Here is a 24,651-nt window from a genome sequence, read left to right as displayed (position 1 = left end):
TATATATATATATACTATCTAGCAATCAAATGGACCAAAAACTTGAGTCATTAGGAATGGGTATTTATTAATTCCAAGTCGTACGCACGCAAGCGTATCCATGCAAGTTGCAATGCAAATCTAATAGTAAAACACAGCCAGCTACATGTTGTGTCAATAATTGAATTTCTTATTCTTCTTTTTAAAGTGATAATGGCACTAACCATTCATATTTTACAACACACTTGAAACAAGTAGACAAGAGAGATGATATGACTGAACTGCTAGGGATAAGTGTATCCATTTCTCAAATTGGGATGTCAACCAATTAAACTAACTCCAATATCCAAAAGTTCGATGCTGCTTTATGTCATAAATAGTGTTTTTATGACTCAACTTTTCTCACTTATGTGTTCGTACTCATTATTGATATATATATATATATATATATATATATATATATATATATTCGCACCCATTATTTACATCAAATCATGTTAAAACTTATCATAGAATATGACATTATACGTTAATTAGTCATTTATTATGTGTTAGTGAAAAAAAATTGCAAGATTACAATTGAAAATAAAATGAAGAAATAAATCTTTAGGCTGAGGCACGGATATCTCGCTCTCTTAAAGGAGATTCAAGCCCACTGCGGCATAATCTACACCGACCCAGCAGTAATACTCTTGACTTGTCTCCTCCACGATACAACAGCCCAACAACAGGGTATAACTCAAGCAACTCCGGATTAGTTGAAGAGTCCAAAGCTCCACAAAAGAACACCTTCCTTCAACATATAATACTTTCTTTTGTATAGTGAATATAGTTGAAGACTTAGAATATTTTCTATGTCTCAAACTCTCTCTTTCACTACACTAACCTCAATATAAATCACTATCTTTTTCACTCTATGTTTTCTGGTACTTCTCTTGTTTCTTCTCCTATCTCAACACAAATGAAGACTACCCTATTATTAGGTGATGAATTCTTTCTTGCAATAAAATACGAGATAGTAGATAGTAAATATGCCAAATGAATGACTCAATGTTACATAAGTTACAAGACGTAAATATAGAATAATGGATGAAATGAAGAGTTGGTGGTTACATAAGTTACTAAAAACTAATGACCATTTTCTTCCACAATTGATGAGACTAAAGAGGCACAAATGTAATGTCTATCAATAGACATTACATGATATATAATATGACATATAATTATATTTCTATTAATATTAAAATATCACACCAACATTAGGTTATCAAAGTTTATTCGCGAACACATAGCCATTCATATTTCAACCCCTAACATCCCATCATTTTCGTCATTTTAATTGAAGGGAATTCTCATAGTTTATCAACATAGAAGTACTAACTACTAAGGGTTAATTCACCTTCTATTATGAAATAAATAATTTCAAGATTTTGTTATATTTTGATTTTAGTTAATCGTTTTTTTCCAACAAATTTAATTTTAAATTTTATACTGTATGGTTCAGGAATCAAGTGGATGGGGTTCCTTGCAGGTAATATAAACAAGTTCACAACACACGCCAAAATTTATAATCAAACGCCCATCCTGCTAACATCTTTGTTGATATTTTCGTTAATTATTTAACTGATTCTTTAGGTAATCGTCACTAAATAGGATTAGATATGATATACTAGTGAATATTAGTAGTAAAATATTAGTAGCATTATTGTCTAGCAAATAATAATTATTTAAACACCCACTAGACATGAGGTAGCATAAATTATGCCAGCCCAAGACGATGTGGATTTGTTGAAACGATTAAACCCATAATCGTTAAATAAATAGAAAAAAAAAAGTTGAAAGGAACTGGGTATTTATAAAAAATAAGAACTTTCATAATCAAGTCTTAATGTAGGCCTGCATTCAACCTCTAGTTAATTATAAGTAATAATTATAACAAGAAAATAAAATCTCTTAATTGTCTTCTGCTAACTAATCCAAAAGGTATCTCGTTAGTAGCATCGGAGAGGTGAATCAGGATTTAAAGACTTCGTATGTATTATATTAGATTCAAATTCAGGTCTCGTTGTGATTTTTCTAGCTTGACCCAGCAGCAAAATAGCACCCATATGCTCGTTATGCGTCTACGATTAATTATGTTTTAATTTCTACCGATTTTACAAGATAGTTATACCCATAATCTTTTTAAAAAGTTAATGGATCCCACCTATAAGGGTGGGTCCGTCACTGAACAGCTGGAATTTTGTACGCCCAATGTATATTCAAAGTAATACATGTTGTCATTTTCATGAAATTAAACAAATTAATCTATGTTGTCTTTTTAATACTGTTTTTATGAGAACAAATAACAAGAAAACAAGCTATGTTGTCCTATTAATACTGCATTTGTATTATCAAACTATTTCCTCTATTCATGTTTGTCGCAGATATCAGAGACTTCGTCTTCTTTAATTTAATATAAGAAAAGAATCAAGATTACAATTATCATCCTCCAATAATATAGTTACTAATTGTGATTGGTTAAGGATAAGCAATATCCATTGTCCTTCTTTGCTTAGAAAAAAAAATTATTATTTTAAACACTTTTAATCACCATGATTGGTGATTAAACAACCTGATTAATTTGTATTTATGTTAATATAATAATACCAAATGATACACTGAAGTATGCATTAGTTAATTCTCTTAGTACAATAATGACATTGACCAATTAGTTAAATGACCCTAAAAAAAATAACAAGTCCCACAAGTGAAGCCTGGAAGAGTACAAGAGGTTTCTAGATGAGTCATCCTTGCTCTCCCATTTACTGTATCTACAGAAAAGGAACACATTAGTTAGAGTTAAGTGTTTATGTCATGTTTCTGTTTCAAATATCTTCATTACAAATGATTAATGGATATTCACGCCATAGTTACTGGGGCTGTTTGTACAGCCTAAACTTGTGGTTAGATTAGGGTCATTCTGATTTCATGAAATAATTCAATAGTTAGATTACAATAACTTTTGTCATGCTGTTCAAAACCGAACCAAAATCAATAAGTCGAACCAATAAAAAAATTATTAATTTATAGTATTGGGTTATTGATTTAGTGATTTTGATAACGGTTTTGATTTTTTTAGTTATCGGGTTATCTGTTCTTAACGGTTTAAAGTTTTTTCTTAACGGATTAACCGATAACCCGATAGTAAATTAAATATTTATATTTATACCATTTTGTATATAAAGTCCTCGACTTAGAGTTTAATTTCCTACTTTTATTTTTTGTTGTCTCAAACACTTGATTATTCTACGATGTAAAAGTGTTTGCTTTTGAGCAAGATGTAACTTGTGAACTCAAGTGCATGGTTTATTTGGTTTGTCACCTTGTTTCTAAGTGATTTTCAATAGTTTTTCTTTTGGGTCAAATTTTAACGGTTAAACCGATAACCAAATCGATAACCGATAAGCCAATATCTTAATGGTTCTATAACGGTTTAACATCACTACAAACCGATAACCAATAAGCCAGCCTGATAAACTTCAAAACCAAACCGAACAAATCAATACACAGCCCTAGTCATGCACATCAACATCCAGAGATGGATGAGATTCAAAAGAACAAAGTATACCAAGATGTTAAGTGTTGGTACAAAAGCACGTGCTTATAACCTTTCACAACCAACCTTGAGTGTTGTTACAAAGTCACCATGTGATCAAAAGAATGAAAGTATCTCTTTGGTTTTCCAAAGTAAGAAGGTATTCGTTTAAAGTTAAATAGAAGATCTTAATCCAACTTGCATCATCGCTCACATCACCTCCCTTGTGATTTTGGCCTCCCCATTATCGACTAACTATTTTTCATTAACTGTCTTCTTCAATTTTAATATCTTGTTAAACAATTCATTCGGTGTTTTGTAGAGCCCACCATAGTATCATTTACACTCTCAACATCCGTAGGAAACCTAACATCTCTAGATCTCCCTTTTTACACATCAAATTTTCACCCTCCTTTCCCTTTATATAAAGGTATACCAACACTTTGCTTTTAACTTATTAGCTTCCATTACCACTGCTCTCTCTCTCTCACTACCTCCAATCACATGTACTCTGCCTACATGATGATGTAAATTCTGGTTTTCTTTAGTCTTCTTTTCTGTCCTCAGTTCAAGGCTATGTAGCTAACGTAGCCGCAAACACCACTCTGTAGAGCAGACTGGATGATGAGAATATGTTAGCTGATTCTGACTCAACATCAGCACCCTTAGCTGAGATACAAAATTTTACGTACGGCAATTCAACAATAGCAACATCTACAAATATTCTATATACTTCAATGCCAATTTAACAATAGTAACATTCACAAATCTTCTATATACTTCTGTTTATCTCATACTTATTGTTTTTTTTCTTCTCAATAAGGTTATTTGTTAGTTCATGGAATGTTGGAGGCATTGCACCACCAAACGACTTGAACATGGAGGAATTGCTTGATACTCGAAACAACTTGGCTGATATTTATGTTCTCGGGTAACCTTTTACTTCAATATAATTCGTTGTACTATAGGTAGGTCAACTAAAGCACCTGATGGGCTGCATTTCGCATATGCAGCCACCCTTAGGGTAGCAGTGCCATGCAAATGCATCATCATCTGTGCCTATTTCAATGGGACAGAGCGGGGTGGGGCAAATACTTAACATGGCAGGGACGGGAAGCTCTTACGCAGGGCAGGTAAAACAAATTTTTTGAACTTCAAACGTGAGCGGAGAAAGGGTAGGGTAGTTAAAATTAATAAGTTCTACTGTATTAGATCAACTTTTTTTGAACCTATCTCTTGAAAAGCTGGACATAAGCCATTTTCTACGCGGGACAGGGAGGGCTAGGTGAGTTAAAATAGAAGGGGAAAAAATGCTAAGCACGGAAAGGCTGATACAAGTTGCAGCTTTTGTGGGGTAGGCTTCACCCGTCCCACCCCCTTTGTAATCCCAGGGCAACTGGTATCATGTGGCCTAATCAACGAAGTAGAGTGTATGGTAATATTTGCAGTATTTAATGGTCTAAATTCTACTTTGAGAATGTACAACTCTTGAGCAAACTACTTTTTATCAGGTTTCAAGAAATTGTACCGCTGAATGCTGGAAGTGTTATAGTGCCAGAGAATACAACTATATGCATGCAATGGAATTCTCTTATTAGCACAGCTCTTAACAAGTTAGATGTCAACAACATAACCCTTCAGGAGGCAGAGGAAGAAGAAAGTGTAAAAGTTTACCCACTAAAGAAAGGGAGTTCCTTGAAGTTCAATGTAGAAAACTCAACACAATTTGAATGCATAATTAGCAAGCAAATGGTGGGAATATTTATTACAGTATGGGCACGGTCTCCACTCCTTCCCTATATCAGTCATACAAGTGTCTCCTGTGTAGGCTGTGGTATTTTTGGCTACCTTGGAAACAAGGTACAAAGTTGATATTAAATTTCTATTTCTTGTTCATAATAACACATCCCTAATCAAGAATAGTTACTGGCAAATTCAAGGAACAAACAACAGGAGTTATTTACACATGCTGCGCTTCCCCCACCCACCCCCATCCCCATCCCCAAGGCGTTCACTCCAAGAAGAAGAGGAGCTTGTGGGCACACAAATTGGATATAGACACAATCATATGTATCTAGTGTTCAGTTCACTAATTTCCAGTATTTAATATACAGGGTTCAGTCTCGGTTAGATTTTGGTTGCATGAAACAAGCTTCTGCTTTGTATGTAGTCATTTGGCTTCCGGAGGAAAAGAAGGAGATGAGAAACAGAGAAATGCAGATGCCACTCAAATACTATCACGCACAAGATTTTCTTGCGACTCATTTCAGTATTTGCCAAGAAAAATTCTACAGCACGAGTATGTATACCTTCTTACGATAATTTTATTAACAATCAGTCACCAAAAAAAAAATATCCAGAGGTTGGAATTTCCTCATCCTAGAAATTTCGTGAAAGTTACAGTTGTTGACTCTTGCTACAGAACTAGCTGCCAGTCTGATGATAACAGAGTAAACAGTTTGATTATGCTTCCTAAAGTCAAGAAGCCAGCACTATTATTCTGTTCCAAGACCATAGCAGCTGATTAATTAACTAGAAAAAGAAGCATAAAAAATAAGTGGACGAGGGATTGTGCTTAATAATGCTTATGAAGCCTCATGTCAGCATTTAGCCAAATAATTTTCCACTTGCACTTCTTTAGCACAAGAAAGAAGACTTGACTTCATACATATTGATTATTATATTCCAACTGGTGAATAACTTAATATATCTTCTAACAACCATAAGCTGATTAATCTCATACAGTAGGGTGATTTGGCTAGGCGACCTGAATTATAGGATTTACTTACCTGAAGCCACAACAAGATCATTAGTCAATGACGGGCAGTGGAGCATCTTACTACAAAATGATCAGGTACTAAAAGCAAAAAGAATAATTTTGAAGTTCCAAAAAGTATCCAAACATGTAGTGAGTTTTGTACTCCTAGTATCACCACTATTTTGAAGTTCACATTGAAAACTTGGAAAAATGAAGCTGAAGGCCGAGCTAAGAGAAGGTTGTATTTTCAACGGCTGGCAAGAGGAAGATATTGAGTTTGCACCAACATATAAATATCATCCAGATTCTGATGATTATTATGGCTGCTGTCAGAATGGGAAAAGAGGAAAGAGTCGAGCCCCAGCTTGGTAAGTTCTGAAAGAACAATCAAACGTTTTACCTAAAAATTATGAAACAGACATATCTAATAAAGGAAAAACATTATGCAGGTGTGATCGGATCATATGGTTTGGCAAGGGACTGAAGCAAAGCCAGTATAATAGAGGTGAGTTTAGATTGTCAGACCACAGACCAGTACGGGCAATTTTCAAGGCAGAGGTCAAGGTTCCATCACCTTTACATTAGATGACTTAGAAAGCCTTGTTGAACAGTTTTTACCATTCGTGAAGCAGTTCTAAACTTCTAGTAATGGCAATAGTGATTGTTCAATAACAACATACCCAGTGCAATTCTACAAGTGGGGTCTGGAGAGGGTAGAGCGTGTACAAACCTTACCCCTACCTTAGAAGATAGAGAGATTGTTTCTCATAGACCCTTGGCTCAAGAAGAAGCATATCAAAGCAGTTCGGGAATAGTGATTATTGTGTATGGTAAATACACTAGAACATCAGAAATATTCAAACAAAACCACCAGCTAGCAGAACGCAGTTTACTGGATAAAGGAACAGTGAAAAAAAGAAATTAAGAGCCTAGAATTTGGGTCCGAAATGATGAGGAAAACTTGTATACTTACTAAAGTTTCGTGTTATAGGTTTCTCTTTTGTCGCTACAGTAAGGGCAGCAAGGGGATGATGAATTACTGGCTGATTCATTCCAACCTTTTTATTTATTTGCAAATAAGAAGAAAAAAAAAGAGAGAAGGGTTGTGGGAAGGTGAGGCAAGCATAATTTGTTGAATAACCTTTTAGGAAACATGAATTTCCATATTGATCCAGAAAGGGAATATAAGGTTACATTCAAAATACATGCGGCAAAAGAAACTATAAAATGCACAGCCAAAAAAAAGAAGTGATTAAGTGCATGTAGATTATTGTACATTAACGAAAACAAAAAGTACAAATGTTTTCGCCATGACAGAGAGTTTGCATATTTGCATTTCCATTTACACAATAGCAGAAAGGGAAAGAACAAACTACTGGTAGTTGTTCAATTGTTGTAAACAACAGAGAAGTTCATAAGATGCACGCAAAAGGCAAATACCCCAATTACTATGCTGAGAGGCAATTCATATAGAAAGACAACCAACATTCAGATTACTCAAAGTTCAGGTCATTGTAATAAGCAAAATATTTAGCATGAATACAAATGCGAACTGAACAACACCCAAGTAGCATATGTCCAACTAAACAAACTTGCTTTACTGTCATCCTTTTTTCTGAAAAGATCGGTAGCTCTAATTTTCTATTAAACTTCCATCTAATTCTCTAATGCTCACATCACCATTTGCTCTTTATTTTAGATTACCATTGTTAATAGTGTGTCCAAGCAGAATCATGTGCTTGAGGTATAACCTTCACAGTATCTTTCCTTTATACTTTGCATGATAGAACACTTAAAAAATAAAGCGAAAACTAGCTAATGTAATCATCAATGCAATTTAAAGCTACAACTCCACAATGATATACATCCCACATTGTCCAGCTTCAGGGCTCAGGCTATCCAGTCATCTCAAATCCCACATCTCCTATCATTATCCCTCTTTCCACATAAAGAAACAACATGCATAAAAATCAGACCGATAAGATCCATGATACGTGCAGTACATTCAGCATTTTTATAAGACAATCCACAATTTTACAACATGAACAATTAATTATATGCTTAAATAATGTCCCCTGTCGATTTTTTGCACCCAAGGGTGTAGCCGATTGATCAAATGAAATGAGTTAATGTGATTGATGAGATTGATCAAATGAAATGAGTTAATGTGAAAAATGAGCTCAGGTTAAAGCAGAACAAAAAATACCTGATGATGGTGGAAGGTCACAGTATCTCGTTAAAAACTGACGAAAAACGATTAGCTAAAGTACGAAATTGAATAGCAAGGGGAGTAAATTATGAAATCTAAGATCAAATTCTACTGATTAATCTGTCAATGCGTTGTAGAACGAAAATTACACGTTCGTTTTCCAAAGATAATTTCGAGGAACTAAAGTACTACAAATACAAACTTAAAACATTCGTCTCTTAAGTTGGGTACTGCGAAAATAAATTTTAAGAAGCTTAATTTCAGATATTTATTTTACAAATTAATATGATTGGTTATATGGCTGAAGTTTTTAATATTTATATATATCAAATAAATACAAAATTTGGTTTATTTTCCTTCTAGGGAGTAGAATCATGAATATAGAGTAGGCTCTTTGTTTCAATTGAGCCCAACCTGTGAATTGATAGGACTGGGGTTTGGGCCACAAGTTTTTGAGCATGTTTTAAAATGAGGCTTTTTAGCAAGTCTTGTCAATTCATGAAAAACTATTTAATTAGATAAATATTCCTTTATCATAATTACTAATTCTTTCTGTAGTTGAAATAATTATATATTATTTATTAATTAATAATTTGGTAGTTGATTTCAAGACAGATAAACTTAGATACATGTATTTTTACTATCGGATACACTAGAATATAGAGAAGATAGGAGAAAGGCGAGTGAGATAGTCTATGTATCTCAAATACACGTGAATCACACTAGATATATGTATATGAGATACCAGATACAAAAAGTGTGGCAAATGAGATAGAAGAGAGACGAGCGAGAGAGGAGAGTAGTGAGCAATAGAAGGGTGGCAAGCGAGAGAGTAAAATATATGTGAATCAACTTGGATATAACATCTAGAATAAATTACACCTAATTTTAACTTTATATATTCGAAATACATGTATCTAAACACATTAAATATATATATCTTAAGTCCAAAATTTTAGTTAATTCGTAGTAATGAAAAATGAAGGGAAGAAAGGTAAATAAGTACTAAATTAGTGAAAATTTTGTAAATTACTCTAAAAAGAATCACAAAAAATATTCAAACAAAAGGTACAAGCCCATCATATATATTTATATGGCAAAGCCTAAAGATCGAAGTCCTACATTTTTAATATAAAATTATTAATAAAATATGTATATGTTAATTTTTAAGTAGATTTGACTTTGTACGATTATATTAGATATATTGTACTTGATAGGTTTTACGTTTTATGCAACAACAGAAAGAAATGCTCTTTTATCCATAGATTCTCAAAATTCATAAAGAAAGACAGAATGAATAAACTTACTTTCTTTTGGACCACCAAACACGTACTAATGTCAATAAAGCATAAAAAGGCCATGTATATCTAAAGTTGTATTGGAATTAACAAAACAATATGAAAATATTGTGATTATTAGCGCTTAATAATATTATAGGAATAATTTAATGCATGTTTACAGAAAATTCGTACTGGTAAAGTTGGTTATATTTTATTTCTACTCATTTTTAAATTATAAAAAAAAATGGTCGAATTCGAATACATCCCAAAATGTCTCAATATATTACGTTTTCATTTTGAGTACATCACTCAACATCTCCATTCACGCATAGATTCAATATATTGCGTAAAGTGATGTATTAAAAAATACGAGAGAATTGAGATTTTTGTAATTTTTTTAGAAGGTACGAATTTTTAGAAAATATGAATAAAACAAGTTGTATATTTAGATAATTTTTTTATTAATCATTATTGAGATTCCTTTCAAAATTCCCAAACAGAGCTTTTAAATAAATAATCATAATTATATTTCTTGCTCTTTACTTTCTAAAAAAAAAATTCTATATTAGCATAACCACAAAGAGATATTATTTGTACTAAATATATAAGAAGTAATCCATTATTATAATTAGCAAAAGATTTCATAGCTATCAAGGATATTCATCTTTAAGTCATATTTTAATACTAGATTGCAATCATTGGATTATAATCAATCAATAAGATCTGACTAATGATCTAAAATAATGTCACAGCTTAGCTCATTATATGAAGACTTTATTTGCTTAATTATTCATCAAAACTCTAGCAAAAGTACTCAAGAAATAGGCTAAAAATGAAAACGAACTGTTTTCATTTGGACTTACAATTGAATAAGGTCATTTGCAGAAATGAATGGTATTTGAATTTTATCCTCAAATTTGATAATTCTTTTAATTAAAAACTTTGATATCGATTATTATTTTTGGATGCATAAAGTTTTATTTTTGTATTAATTATAATATTTCATTGTATCTTTAACATCAAAAAGAAAATTATTATTGTATTTTTTAAATTATAACATAAAACGTTTCATGTATATATATTTTCTAAATTAAAACAAAATATACAAATTCACACATATATTCTACCATTCATAATAACTATCAGGTTCCCCCACCCTAAAAACAAAAAAAAAAAAACATTTTCCCTAAAAAGCAAATTCCAATTTTTGCATACTAAAACAAATTTTAAAAATGCTACACAACTTGTATTGCACTATAACTTAATTTCTATCACACTTATTTTAAAGAACAAAAAAGCATATGTCAGGTTAATTAGACTAAGATGAATTAAGAAGTATTTTGTTAATAATTTTTTATTAAACAAATTGCAGAGACAAAAATTAAATACCAAAACAGTTTTAAGGGCTATTCGTGCGAGAACTTAATTGAACACGAGTGGCCCACTTGCAACATCCAAATTTGTCGTTTTTTTTTTTTTTTATCTTTCAATATCGAATTTCTTTTTAATTCCTGATAAATAATACTTATCATTTTCTTATTATAGTTAATTACGAGAAAAGTGATATTTCTTGCCGTTTAAGAAAAAATATATTTCCTAAAATGAAATTTCAAATGTATTTTCAAGAGGAAAGATTTATTGTATTTGTTCAAATCACTTGAAAAATATTTTTGTCATATTAGGAAAATTATTTATATTTGATTTTTTTAAGAAAAATATATCTTGAGTATCAAATTACAAAAATGAAATATATACAAAATACAATTAACTAGAGTTGTAAAAAAAGGTTGGCCTAGCTACATCCTATCAAGCCTCACAGGTCAAAGAATTTGAAGGGCTAGGGTGAGCTTTCATTTGGAAGGCTTGAAAATGCTCAACTCAACCTAACCTTAGAAGAGCCGAGGGCTCTTCTTTTTTATTATTTTTTTTTCAAACTTATAATTTTATAACATCAAGAAAAAGAGAAGATTTTTGAATTAAATATGACAAATAATGGTGTTGTTTCAAGAACACTATCAAAAAAATCTAGTGTAATTAGCATGTATCTCGCATACCAGATACGCGAGCGAGATAAGAGTGACAAGCAAGAAGGAAGGGAGGCGAGGGCGTGAGATTTATCTATCCTAGATACGTGCGAATCTACTAGGATAGAGTGTATTTTTGACCAACTAAATCACTATAAAAAACAATTTACCCAAATAATATATTTTTCTAAAATTTTACAAAACTAGTATAAATGTATTTCATAGTAAGGTTTTAGGGTATATTTCATTTTTAAAAAAACTAACATCGCTAGGTTGATATACGTTACTGTAAGTAACGTTTTAGGAGTAAAACGTTACTGTGAGTAACGTATATCGATCTAATGACGTCAGCTTTTTTTAAAAAAATAAACCCTAAAACATTACTGTGAAATACACTTATACCAGTTTTGTAAAATTTTAGAAAAATGTGTTATTTTGGTGAAGTGCTTTATATAATGGCTTAGTTTGGACAAAAGAACAAATTTAACCTAATTTTGAGATACATATATACTAAAATATGATAAGATTCATAATATTACAATATAGAATGTATTTAAGTAATTAGATTATATATTAATGAGATTATTGCAAGTTGCCCTTAAATAAAAAATTTTGGCCCATAGGCGGACCCCCGACCCGATCAAGTCTCATAGGCTAAGAGCTTACATGAGCAGAGCTTATAAACCCTAGTTTTAAATAGGCTTCAAAAACCTTATTTCAATCCTACCCTAATAACGAATTGGATTGAACCGACCCCATGGACGAAATCCGTTTTGACTACTCTACAATTAAGTTACATTTTTTTTTTTGGGGGGGGGGGGGGGTTGGGATTTGGTTTTAGTAAATAGATAAGATTTGGGCAAAAAATATTTTTATCTTGAGAAAATGAAAATTACTAATTAATTAATAACGTAATACATTTTATACTAAAATAAATAAAACTAGCTATCCATGAAATAGTTAATCAATAAGATATTTTTTTTCTATTCCATTGTGATAAAGATGAATACACAGTGGCAATGACAGAGTTAGAGATTTGACGAAGTGTGAGCAAATTTTCCTCTCGGTTGTGTTAAGAGTGTACAATTTAAATATACAACCATATTAATTAATATTTAACCTATGTATACCATATAATTTTCTGACGGATGCAATGAAACACACTTCGCCTAAGGTGGCTACGCCCTTGTAAACACATGGTAAATCTAGTGGGTCGGGAGGGTGTTCATCGACCCCTTTGACAAAAAATTATAATGTATATATAAGCTAAATTTTTAATTTTGATGTTCATGTATAGATTTTAAATTCCTTAAACACACGATTAAAGGTTGATCCAGTAACACACGATTGATTCAGTAATTTAAGAGTTCTTAAAACCTACCATTTTCTTCTTCTAAATTCACATAAAAATTCTGAATCGAAGTAATCCACATTCAAGTGCTCTCCGAAATGGATAGGATTACCTTTTAGAAAAAAGGCATAAATACCCTTAATGTCAAACAGATGATCAATAACTTTTTTCTTTCAGTATTTTGTTGGATATAATTAATATAATAAATTTCATAGATTGGATAATATTAAATAGTACTTAAAATTTTTCATTTCATAAAAAGAAGAATAAGCCAGCCATAATTCCTCTATAAATCTTTTTTTTCCCCTTCTCTCTCTTTTTGTGTTTGTTCAGACTTCGGACAAAGCATTCAACAATTGAAGTCTACTCTCCCCACACCTACAAAGCCCTCAGGTTTTTCTTTCTTCTCAAAGAAGACACTTCACTTTTTTTTCTCTTTCTCTTTGAATTTTTTCTAATTTGTATCGCCTCTGTAAATGCAGCACAATTATCCGATGGATTTTCAGAGCAAAAAACTCATCAACGACCCCAATGGTAACTGAAACCCCTAAAAATTGCTCTTATCGTTTTTACTTTGTTCTTCTTTCTCAATTGGATTGTTTATTGGATGTTGATGTGACAGATTGTTTATGTGCATTGCTTGTCATGTTCGTTGAATTGAAAGATGAGATTTTGTATAATTTGAGAAAGGGATTTTTTTAATCAATCGAGTTGTTTGAGTATATACGATCCTTTGTGGAAGTAGAAAAGAAAAAGAATTGACATTAGTGTTTTGTCTTGTTGGAAATGAAGGGAAGTCAAATATAGGAATAAAAAAGATTTAGTTTTAGGTATTAGGTAGAACTACTTATTTGCTATGCTTATCATACCAAACCTAAAGTAAGAGCATATGTGTAGAAAGGAGAAAAGTGTTTTGTTTTGATAACTGTGTTGTCCGGTTTCCGGTTTCCATTGTCTAGGACAACTTACCCTCAGTTAGACTAATTACACGGGGTACTAGCTAATGCGTAATAACACATATATCGATTAACTCTGTCCACCGCGGTATGGATAGAGGGGAAGAAATCGCCTAGTGCTTTTTGCCTAGGGATTTGAACATGAGAATTCATGCTTCTCAATTCACTTCGTCAACCACTAGGTCACATCTTTGGACGCGCCTTTTCGCTTCTAGAAATCTAGAACATTTATGGACCAATGTAAAAAAAAGAAATTCAACATTTTGACAGTAGCGAGGAGAAGGAAAGGAGTTGAAAGGGGCATGTATCCTTTTTTTTTTCTAAAGAAAGAGGGCTACTTCACGAGTCGCTTCTAATAATTGAAAAGGTTCACAACTAGTTCAGTCTATAGTGACAAAGGGAATGTTTCTGCCGGAGCCATGGAAAAAAGTATTCACTCCTGCTTACAGCACCTTCTTCACTCGTCTCGCTACTTCAGAACTGTTCAGCGGACACGTGGAGTCAAATGCAAACCATTTGTGGGAATTTGAGAACTTTCTCTTTTATCTCTTTCTCCTTGCTGGAAGGCTGTTTATGAGCGGAAGGGAAGTAGAGGTAGAGGGTCCGAAGGAGAGAGGAGATCTCTGCTATTATCGTTAATTAGGTGTGCCTCCAGATCCGAATGTATACCCTAGGCCAAGGGGTGCGATCACTTACAATGATCGGAGGCAGGTCAGGGGCTGGCGGATGCCCCCAGCTTCTTAAGTTTGGGAATTCCAAATGTTCTGGCACTTAATTTACATTAAAAAATGAATTAGTGTGGTAATGAAATGGGCCTGAATATGAAAGACTGGATGTATAAGGTTCACGTAGCTGATCAGAACTAATTTGGAATTGAGATCTAGTTGAATGACATCATATTCTGTTTCAATAGAAATGTATGTACATTAATATTTTCCTTATCAAAATTAATAAAAGAAATGTATGTACACTTTTGTGTGTCATATGTATGTGGCAGAATTAAATGTTATAGAGCTTTGTGAAGCTTATAATAGGTACTGTAGGTCTTATGTTATGTATGTAAATCCTAATAATTATCTGCTGTAGAGACTGAAGTGCAATGATTTGCAGATGTTGTGACAGAGTTCATTGAGGGACTTATTGAGAATTATCCAGGGTTGCAGTATCTGGATGGTTTCCCAGAGGTGATCTGCCTTCAAATACTTTGTTGACTTTTTTGTTTACATGTCTCTCTACTAAGATAATATGTGTTGCAAGTTGGTTGTAACATGTTATCTTCTGTGCTGAACGCCAGGTTAAGGTCGTCTTGCGTGCTGATGTTTCTGGTGCAAAATATGACAAAGTTGCCATCATATCAGGTTTCTTCAATTTGAACTGTGTTTCATGTCTATATTTCAACACTGGAGTTTGCGTTTCAGTGGTAGCAATAATAATTTGGCATTCAGAGTGTCATACACAAGTTAGAAAAAGATCAAGCTTGACAAACTAATCAATCTGTATAATAGTGAAACTGGTTCTTATAATCAGTTAATACTATAGGTCTTGTATGCATTCCTTGCTCACCTCCTCTGAAAGATAATATCAGTTGCGTATGAGATTCTGCTGCAGTTTTGTGTTTAAAACTAAATACAGTTTTCAGTAGTTCCTTTATATGCAATGACTAATCATTTTCTGTTTCATGGGGTGATAATTTTATCAATGTGGTTCAGATCTTCCCATAAAGAAGTGGTATAGAACGTAAAAGAAATTGGTTCCCTACAAATGACTCCTAAACATCTAACACTAACATAAACCTCACGGGTGCACCAAAACTTTTCTAGAAATAAAAGGCATGCTCCGAATGCACAAAATTGTTTTCCACTCCTTCAAGGCTGTCTTGTATATTTCCCATAAGTACCCACATATTAGCCAAAGGAGCGGCATCCCATCCTCTGCATCTTCTTTTCCTTAGCTGGACAGAACAACCTTGAACTCTAGCTGCCATTGACCACTAATTATATACGAATTTACGACTTAAAAGTGTTCTTGAGAATCTTTAACTTGGGATGTATCTTTGGAACTTCAGTGAAGTGAAGTGCAGTTTAACCTGGTATCTTGGTACTTCTATAACTTAGGTGGTGGAAGTGGCCATGAGCCTGCTCATGCTGGATTTGTTGGAGAAGGGATGCTGACTGCAGCTATCTGTGGGGACGTTTTTGCCTCTCCAAATGTTGATTCAATTCTTGCGGTATGATATGCTATTAAGTATTACCCCCTCTGTTAGCATGTAGACATATATAAATTCTTCCCTATTTATGTCTGTCTACTGACCTGATTCAATTTAGGGCATACGAGCTGTCACAGGTCCCATGGGGTGCCTTCTTATTGTCAAGGTACCACTTATCCTAGCTGTTAATTTTATTCCTACCCTTGTCTAGTTTTACCAGTTAGGTTTAATGGGGTTGACAGTGCACATAAAGGATCACCAATTATCATCCTACTTTTGGATATTTACTGTTGAAAGAAAGATGCGGCGGATTGCTGTTACATTCTTCATTTATGGTTAATAATTTATAACTCATAATGAAGTCATTTCATGATTTGCTTACATTTCATGATTACAATGCGCTTTGGTTCTTTACAGAACTATACTGGTGATCGACTGAATTTTGGTTTGGCTGCTGAACAAGCAAAATCTGAAGGTTATAAAGTCGAGGTATCATTGTGATATCAGTATAATTAATTTGTTGCTATTTATTATTTTTAATATGATGACAATGATTGCAGTAGCCAAGTAATCATCAAAAACTGGCAGAAAGTACTCACTGATATACATGCATATATTTTTCTTTATCCCAGATGGTAATCGTCGGTGATGACTGTGCTTTACCACCTCCAAGAGGCATTGCTGGCCGAAGAGGGTTGGCAGGGACGCTTCTTGTTCACAAGGTTCACAATCTCTATCTGCGTGCATGTCTTTTAGATTTCATTTGAATGGATATATTTGACTTCAGTCATCACTGATTGAAGCTTTTACAATTTTCCTCTCAATTCAAAACAAAATTTTTCCTTTTGATACCACCTACACAATATATTGGAGTTCTATGTGTTTTGTGTAATATATCTGCTTCTCTTTCCTTTAGTTCAAAGTGCATTCACATATTTTTATGGGGCCTCCTATTAAATCCATTGAGTTTCATATTAGTGTGGCACAATGTTTGATAGAACAATATAATTCATTTTACTGTGCCACATTACATAATGTTGTTCCAAGGTCACAAGAAACAATAATATTAATTATCTCTTTGGTGTTCTTTACTTTTCAATGATACATAAGAGAACTATTAGTTACCAGTTTAAAAAAAAAATGTAAGAGAACTATCTCTGATCATTTGAGTGACAACATTTTCAGCTATTTAAAATGCATACTGAGAAAGCTGGTAATTTCAACGTTTTGAGACAAATAGTACTTTACTAAAAAACCCAGCTCCTAAAAGCTGGCAAATCGTACTAAAGTAAATTAATATATACAGATATTTGTTGGAAATTCTTACTTTGTACCTACAGCAACAAATATATTTTTTATCAAGGCGATTCTAGGTGTTACATGTCCATCATCCTATGTGTTCACATGTTTCTTTATTTCTACTTATGGTGTATCTGTGTCTGTTTGTTTTTTCGGGATGGTGGGTGGTTGGGGTCAAATACCCCAATTATCTGAAGGGCACCAAATTTTCATGGTCTTTTGACAAGTTGTTTTTTCAATGCTCTGTTATAGAGGGTACCTGGAATATTGTTTTGCTTCTTATGCAGAACTATCCATATTTACAAAATCTTTTCTGCTTCATTGTTGAATTCAAATTTATGAGACACTGGCTAGTCTGTGTAGCAATCACTTTACCTATTTGTCTCGCTGCATGTTTGGTTGAAGTTCACAGATATTATTGGTTTCAGTTGCTTTCCAATGTGTCTTTTCTGAATTTCACTTACTTCAGGTTGCCGGAGCTGCAGCAGCTTGTGGTCTTCCCCTTGCTGACGTTGCAGCTGAAGCCAAACGTGCATCAGAAATGGTTGGGACAATGGGCGTTGCGTTATCTGTTTGCACGTTGCCAGGACAGGTGACTTCAGACCGTTTAGGCCCAGGGAAGATGGAGCTTGGTCTTGGAATAGTAAGTTCCTTCTTAGGCACAAGGGTACTAATGATTGATATTAGCAATGGGGAAGAAGTTGATAAGTCAAGCTTTACTAGATGAAACATGTCATATTACATTCATGTTTTGGAGACATGATAATCCTGTAATTTACCTTGGGGGTGCTGTGAATGCCGTTCATATCATTTCTGGTTATAGCATTTCTACACTCGATGTTGCTTTTCAATAGTAGAATTGGTTGGGTCTCTTCAAATGTGTCTGTGCTACAGTTGGAACTTCCAAGGTCTAAGTGCTGGCAGACTTCTTAGAATTCTGTAATCTTCAGTTATGTATTATCAAATTGTTTGCACTGGTTTCTCCTTTTTTTCAGCATGGGGAACCAGGAGCTGCTGTAGCTGACCTTCAACCAGTAGATGTGGTGGTTTCTCATGTTCTGAAGGAGATTTTGTCACCGGTATGTGAATACTTGGAGTCTGAAAGTTTGACTTGATATGAACTAGTACTTGATGCACTAAAAGTTTTCTGATAATTGTTTGAATGATCACTATGAATTGGATGAAGTGGAATTTACTTTTTGATGAGATAAACTTTTGATCTTTCTTTTGGTACTAAAACAAATGAGGAAAGTGACTCCAAAAAACTATAACCATGTAGATCTAAGGATTTAATCTTTGCCATTCGTGTACACTATAAAGCTACAAGGACTAATGATGAGGATTTTAATATGTTTTTATTACATTTTTGTGAAAGAAGATAGGCTGGGCAAAATATTCTGTTTGGGGTCCCAACATCTTGTAAGAATGAAGAGCAAAGTAGAAACAATTTTTGGAGTTGAACTATTAACTGAAACACATAAAAAATAGTCATTCATTAGTTATGTTAATTTAGTAGAGGGAAAAAAAAGAAATAAAGAAAAAAGGCACTAGCTTTAGTTTGGGAGTTTTTATGCAATCAGTCTATTCTTCTCACCTTCTTTCAGTGAGGTTGTGGAGGATATTCACATGACAATTTTTCTTGTGCATTAACCCCCCCCTCAAAAAAAAAGAAAAGAAAAAAGAGAAGTTGGAATTCCTCCTAGCTTACTCCATCGAATTTTCATGGGCCAGAGGGGTCTAGTTTTAAAAGAGGAAGTCTTTCAGGAAGAGGGACTACGAATGCACAACAACAACCTTGGTCTCATTCATCTTAGTTAAGAACACTTATTCTGCAGAAGGAAATTTCACTGTCACTGAATGTCTTTGTAGGAGACCAACTACGTTCCAATCACGCGTGGGAGTAGAGTCGTGCTCCTGATTAATGGGTAAGTTTCAGCTCTACTCGTCTATATATGCCTCTGTCATCACATCCCTCCAAGTATTGTGGCGGTTTAGTTATCCCGTTCTGTTCTCATTCTCTTTTGCCTTTCTGATCCTTTCCATTTCTCGCATTTTTGGTTGACGGAGCAGATTCGGTTTTATAGTATATAGAAAGATCTCCTGGTAGCATGCTTACCCCGTATCTGACCTTGGCCCCTATATAGTTTTCCTTGAATGTTCCATTTGGTTTTTGTGGAATACTTCAATTAGACTCCTCAAATTTCAAATGAAATCATTTTTCACATTTTTCTGTGTACTTTTTCTTTTTACTCCCCTACTGCAGATTAGGAGCAACACCATTGATGGAATTGATGATTATAGCTGGCAAGGCTGTCCCAGAATTGCAGCTTGAACATGGTCTAGCTGTTGATAGAGTCTATACAGGGTCATTTATGACGTCACTTGATATGGCAGGTATATCAGGTTATAAGTCCTTTTTCTTCGCCCAACAACAGTCATTTTCTTACTATAGTTATATGCAGGCTTTTCAATTTCGGTAATGAAGGCTGATCAAGCAATTTTAGATCGTTTAGATGCTCCAACTAAAGCTCCAAATTGGCCTGTTGGTGCTGAAGGTCAGTTTCTATTTGTCTATTATTACGTTGGACTATGTATGGCCATATTGGTGGCTCATGCTAGTTTTGACTTCTGGTTCCTTTTACTATTTTTATTAGGAAAAGCTCCCCCTCATTTATATTTCCCTTAGTAAAAGAACTAGAGCAGAAAGAAAAGTTCATATTAGGTAATTCAGTAGTATTCTCTTATCTGTGGGTCATATAACTAGCGCATAATCTGTGTGATTTTGTAGCAATTAACCCTGTATTAGATAATAGATCTACTTTGCTTACTGGAAATTAAAAATTTCAGGCAACCGGCCTCCTGCAAAGATTCCTGTTCCACTTCCGCCATCACATTCTATCAAGATTGAAAAGGTATGCCAAATTTAATTTGAAAGCACTGATAAACACATTGCAAATAAGGGTGATGTCGCTGATACTTGATAAATATTCGATTGAACAGTCGCTGTCCCAGACATCAATTGTAGCTACTGCTTTCAATTTTCTTTTTTTGATTTTTTAGGTTGAGAGAGACAGCATATCATATTATAATTCTGTTGCAGATCAATAATATTTACTATTTTACTGTATTTCTTCTTTTATTAGACATTGAGTCGGCCTGAAAAACTGAGCCCTCAGGGTCATATCCTTGAGACAGCTATTGAAGCAGCAGCTACTGAAGTTGTAAATCTCAGGGATAATTTGAATGAGTGGGACAATAAAGTTGGTGATGGCGATTGTGGTTCAACTGTAGGTCTTTGGATAGCCCATTTGTTTCCCTTCATTTGTTCCCCATGTTATCTGCATTTAATAAGCTCCTTTGTGAAACTGCAGATGTTCAGAGGTGCTGTGGCTATACTTGAAGACATGAAGAAGTAGTGAGTCTTCTTTCCTAGATTCTTTCCTCATATAATGTCTCCAAGAAAGTTAAAGGGAGGCTGATTAGTCTTCCCAAGATTCTGCCTCTCCTTTTTATCTCTGGTAAGAGCGCCCCCAAGGCCTAGCTCGAGTGGCAAAGGGTGGAGGACTTATGGCTTACGTCGCAGGTTCAAGCCCCACACCATGCAAAGCGAAGCCCAGTATTTAAGTGGAGAAGGGTAGAGAGGGCCCATTATCCACCGAGTTTAGAAGGCTGTGATTGGTCCAAAGAGCGGGTCACAGACGGATTTCTCAGTTGTCAAAAAAAATAATTATTCACTAACAGACAATATGTGTCTTTGTTTGTTTTCCCTCTTTCCTGCTTGCACCGTCTGTGGTGTGGTTATTTCAGAGTGTTCTGCTTGTACACATCTGCTTGCAGCATTGTTTGCTCTTGGGAAATCCCTGTAATTAATTGTTGGGTATAGATAGGTTTCATTTTTTAAACAGGGGAGGTAGAAGTCTCTTCATGAGTTAAAACACGAGGTTTTGTGAAAGACAGCTTGAGACGGCAGAAGTTGTGTTTAATCTCCTTTGTAGTCAACTTAATGATATGATATGAAAAATCAGCTGCTATTGCATGTTTTCATTTAGTTATTTTTATGTTTCTTTATTTATTTCCTTTTATCATCTGTGTCATTTTTTGTTCATTTCCCCTCTTTCTTCACTTTTCAAGGTTATGTAAACCAACCTATAGGTTTTTTGCGAGTTTGCTGTATGAATTTTAGATAGTTGCGTAACAACTGCGTGAATTGAGATTATATATTTCCATCTTCGAGAAAATTTACTCCTGCTTTCTGATTCTTCTTTCTTGCAGCTATCCGTTGAATGACCCTGCAGAAACAGTCAATGAAATTGGAGCCTCCATTGGAAGAGTAATGGGGGGAACTAGCGGTATCTTGTAATGCACTTTCCATGTCTCATTAACTTTACCAGTTCTTTCTTTCAACCAGGATTTTCCTTAAATTATCAATGCCACTAAACATCTATCTTTATAACAGATACAGTATATTCTGTAAGGCAGCATATGCGAAGTTGAAAGAAAATGCTGAGTCGGTTGTCACAGCTATTCACTGTAAGTTAACTCCTTGGCAGTAAAGTTTAGACTTGATGTTTGTTGCTTCCAACTATTTCTTTGTGTACCAATCTACTCTTTTGATTCAGGGGCTGATGCACTTGAAGCTGCTATCGCTGCTGTTAGTAAATATGGAGGAGCTAGTGCTGGTTATCGTACCCTTTTAGATGCTCTTATACCAGCATTGTCAGCTCTTAAAGAGGTCAATATAATGCTTTTTCATGATACATCATTTGCAATTTTTTCCTACATATACCTTATTCATCAAGAAATTTTACGCATTGGGATCAGAGGTTGAATGCTGGGGACGACCCTGCGGATGCTTTCATTATTTCTGCTGAGGCAGCATCTGCTGGAGCCGAGTCAACCAAGCACATGCAGGCGCAGGTATTGTCGCTATATTTACTTCTAATGCGTTGAAAGGAAAATAGCGCACACGGTGTTGCAATGGTTTATTTCCACAAATGTTACATAGTTATGTGGTTAGCTCTTAAAAGGTTCATAAATATTTGACAACACCAGAAAAATATTGTAGCTTAAGCATCTTTAAAATATGGAGCAACTGTAAAGTACCCTTATGCTTGTCTTTCTTCTTCAGGGACTGTTACACCTTTAAGCATCTTCACCCTATTAGACTGAAGTGATAATCCAGGATGAAAATGTGTTTGTATCCTTTTCCTCTTTGGCTCAAATCAACAAGGAATCAAAGTTGAGATATGATTAACGTAGTGATTCAACAAATTTATCTGGCTTTATAGGTCTCACATAAGGGAAGATATCTGTAGTTTATTAGGATTTATTACCAAATCAATAGAAAATTTTGGTCACACCCATTTTTCCAGATTTAGATCAGTACCTGGTTTTACTTCAAATGAAATGACAAGTCTGAACTCTTAGAATATGTCTTGACGGAAGGGTTGTTAAATGACACCTCTAGAAGGTTTAAAGTAAGTTCAAGATGTGATTGATATTTAAAACTTATGATTGAAGTCTTTGTTCTAATGGGTAAAAATTCATATGAATCTGCGCTTTCTTGAAAGATAGCTTGGTAATTACCGGTCTTCTGACATAAATAATAGATTTCAATTTTTCATGGAGATTTGGACTAGGCTGCTTCAGGAATTCTCTATTGATGTTTTTATTGGAAGCTTTTGCCAAGAATTTTGATAAGCAATTTTCTGTACATGTCTTCCTTTGAATGGAGGCGATGCTCATTTTATTTTGAGTGCAATTGCGAAGCTTATAACAGAAAAATTGTAGATCTGTCTTGATCCATCTTTAAATCAGTGTTATCTGGCTGCCAGTTTCTTATTTCAGTAAGAGTTATAATCAGTCTGTTTTCTAGGCTGGCCGTTCAACCTATGTACCCGGAGATATTCTTGCATCAGTTCCTGACCCAGGTGCCATGGCTGCAGCTGCGTGGTACAGAGCAGCTGCGTTAGCTGTGAAGGAGAAGTATAATACAGCATAAGCATATTTAATCGGCCATTCCTATTACTTCCTGCAGGAATGTTTTCTCTTTCTCGAGGAAGAAATTAACCCAACAATTTTTTGCTCGTAAACCTTATGAGGAGTTAGCTTTCCGCTTATGCAGTCCTGCATAAAGCCGAGAGAGTGTAGAAAATGTATGTTACAGTCCTTTTATACAGTGTTCTAAGTGAGGGAAAAAACAAACACTGCCATGTAGAATGGTAATCTGTGAAGGTGGTTGTAAACTTTATTGTAACAATGGATTTTCTTATTCTGCTACTTTTAGCATCTCTTCGCGCACCTTTACAACGCGTTCTGATTCTCTTTGTTTATTTGCTATCCTGCCCCTTTTCCCTTGCTTTTGTCAAATCTCTTCTTCGTGCAGCTCTATAATCTGGTGGAATCAAAACTCAAAAGTTCTAGTCTAAATTTGTACTTCAGGTCCATTCGGGGGTGGTGCTCCTATAACTTAAAAATTCATTAGTTGTGCTAAGTTCAATGTGGAGGACGGAGGTTAAAGTATAATGTTTGGCTATCAATTTGATGTTATTATATTGTACTAGTAAATACGGATCTGAAAAATTATTAGTATTGGTAGTGCTTGTGTGTTCATTATAAGTAGTAGTTTGGTACTACTAAAGATGGTCAACTTTACTATTAAAATAGACCAATTAATTTTTTGAAATAGACAGGATACTATACATAGATACTCTATGATTTTACTTTAGTTCTATGTCAAAAATTAAAAGACACAAGTTAACTTTTGTCTGCTATAAGGTCTAAATTAAATGTCGAGCTTTAACTGACACCACAAACGCACGATCACTAAAAAATAAGTATCCATAAAATGGGAGATGTATTAAAATAGTTTCCACCAAAAAATCAAACAACCCTTCTAATACCACCAAATATAGATTTGATTGACAAAAAAAAAACAAAAACGGTATTAGCTGATCAAGAATTCGCATGTTTAGAAGCTAAAAGTAGTGGACATGAAGATATTCAAATGGAC

General features: G+C 34.1%; 2 protein-coding genes across 4 annotated transcripts; both read left to right on the top strand.

The window, feature by feature from the left end:
- Nucleotides 1-3,924: 3,924 nt before the first annotated feature.
- Nucleotides 3,925-7,628, top strand: LOC101244493 (type IV inositol polyphosphate 5-phosphatase 9-like). 3 transcript variants are annotated; one of them, XM_069299426.1, is made up of 8 exons: nt 4,008-4,244; nt 4,380-4,487; nt 4,570-4,689; nt 5,068-5,416; nt 5,671-5,855; nt 6,302-6,410; nt 6,531-6,682; nt 6,764-7,628. In XM_069299426.1, exons 3-8 carry the CDS (start codon nt 4,592-4,594, stop codon nt 6,897-6,899), a joined length of 1,029 nt encoding a protein of 342 aa, XP_069155527.1. In that variant the 5' UTR covers nt 4,008-4,244; nt 4,380-4,487; nt 4,570-4,591; the 3' UTR covers nt 6,900-7,628. The 3 variants fall into 3 exon arrangements, with proteins under 3 accessions (XP_004241466.1, XP_069155527.1, XP_019069743.1); XM_004241418.5 differs by lacking the exon at nt 4,570-4,689 and having other exon boundaries at nt 3,925-4,244; XM_019214198.3 differs by lacking the exon at nt 4,570-4,689 and having other exon boundaries at nt 6,305-6,410.
- Nucleotides 7,629-13,461: 5,833 nt separating this feature from the next.
- Nucleotides 13,462-23,927, top strand: dhbK (putative 3,4-dihydroxy-2-butanone kinase). The gene is made up of 21 exons (NM_001247397.2): nt 13,462-13,571; nt 13,661-13,712; nt 15,245-15,318; nt 15,429-15,492; nt 16,249-16,361; nt 16,459-16,506; nt 16,758-16,829; nt 16,973-17,062; nt 18,109-18,282; nt 18,635-18,718; nt 19,509-19,564; nt 19,903-20,033; nt 20,102-20,194; nt 20,487-20,551; nt 20,783-20,926; nt 21,011-21,054; nt 21,912-21,995; nt 22,096-22,169; nt 22,259-22,371; nt 22,461-22,556; nt 23,515-23,927. Exons 2-21 carry the CDS (start codon nt 13,673-13,675, stop codon nt 23,638-23,640), a joined length of 1,785 nt encoding a protein of 594 aa, NP_001234326.2. The 5' UTR covers nt 13,462-13,571; nt 13,661-13,672; the 3' UTR covers nt 23,641-23,927.
- The last annotated feature ends 724 nt before the right edge of the window (nt 23,928-24,651 follow it).

The sequence above is a fragment of the Solanum lycopersicum genome, chromosome 6 (genome assembly GCF_036512215.1).
Source record: "Solanum lycopersicum chromosome 6, SLM_r2.1".
Classification (NCBI taxonomy): Eukaryota; Viridiplantae; Streptophyta; class Magnoliopsida; order Solanales; family Solanaceae; genus Solanum; species Solanum lycopersicum.
This window is presented reverse-complemented; position numbering and strand designations above follow the sequence as displayed.

Bases quoted from the DNA above. Each gene is read 5' to 3' on its own strand.
- LOC101244493 (XM_004241418.5), top strand. From the start codon at position 4,189: ATGTTAGCTGATTCTGACTCAACATCAGCACCCTTAGCTGAGATACAA. The intron at 5,417-5,670 runs GTACAAAGTTGA...TTTAATATACAG, and splicing joins TTGGCTACCTTGGAAACAAG to GGTTCAGTCTCGGTTAGATT. The intron at 5,856-6,301 runs GTATGTATACCT...AATCTCATACAG, and splicing joins AGAAAAATTCTACAGCACGA to TAGGGTGATTTGGCTAGGCG.
- dhbK (NM_001247397.2), top strand. From the start codon at position 13,673: ATGGATTTTCAGAGCAAAAAACTCATCAACGACCCCAATG. The intron at 16,830-16,972 runs GTATCATTGTGA...TCTTTATCCCAG, and splicing joins CTGAAGGTTATAAAGTCGAG to ATGGTAATCGTCGGTGATGA. The intron at 22,372-22,460 runs GTCAATATAATG...CATTGGGATCAG, and splicing joins CATTGTCAGCTCTTAAAGAG to AGGTTGAATGCTGGGGACGA.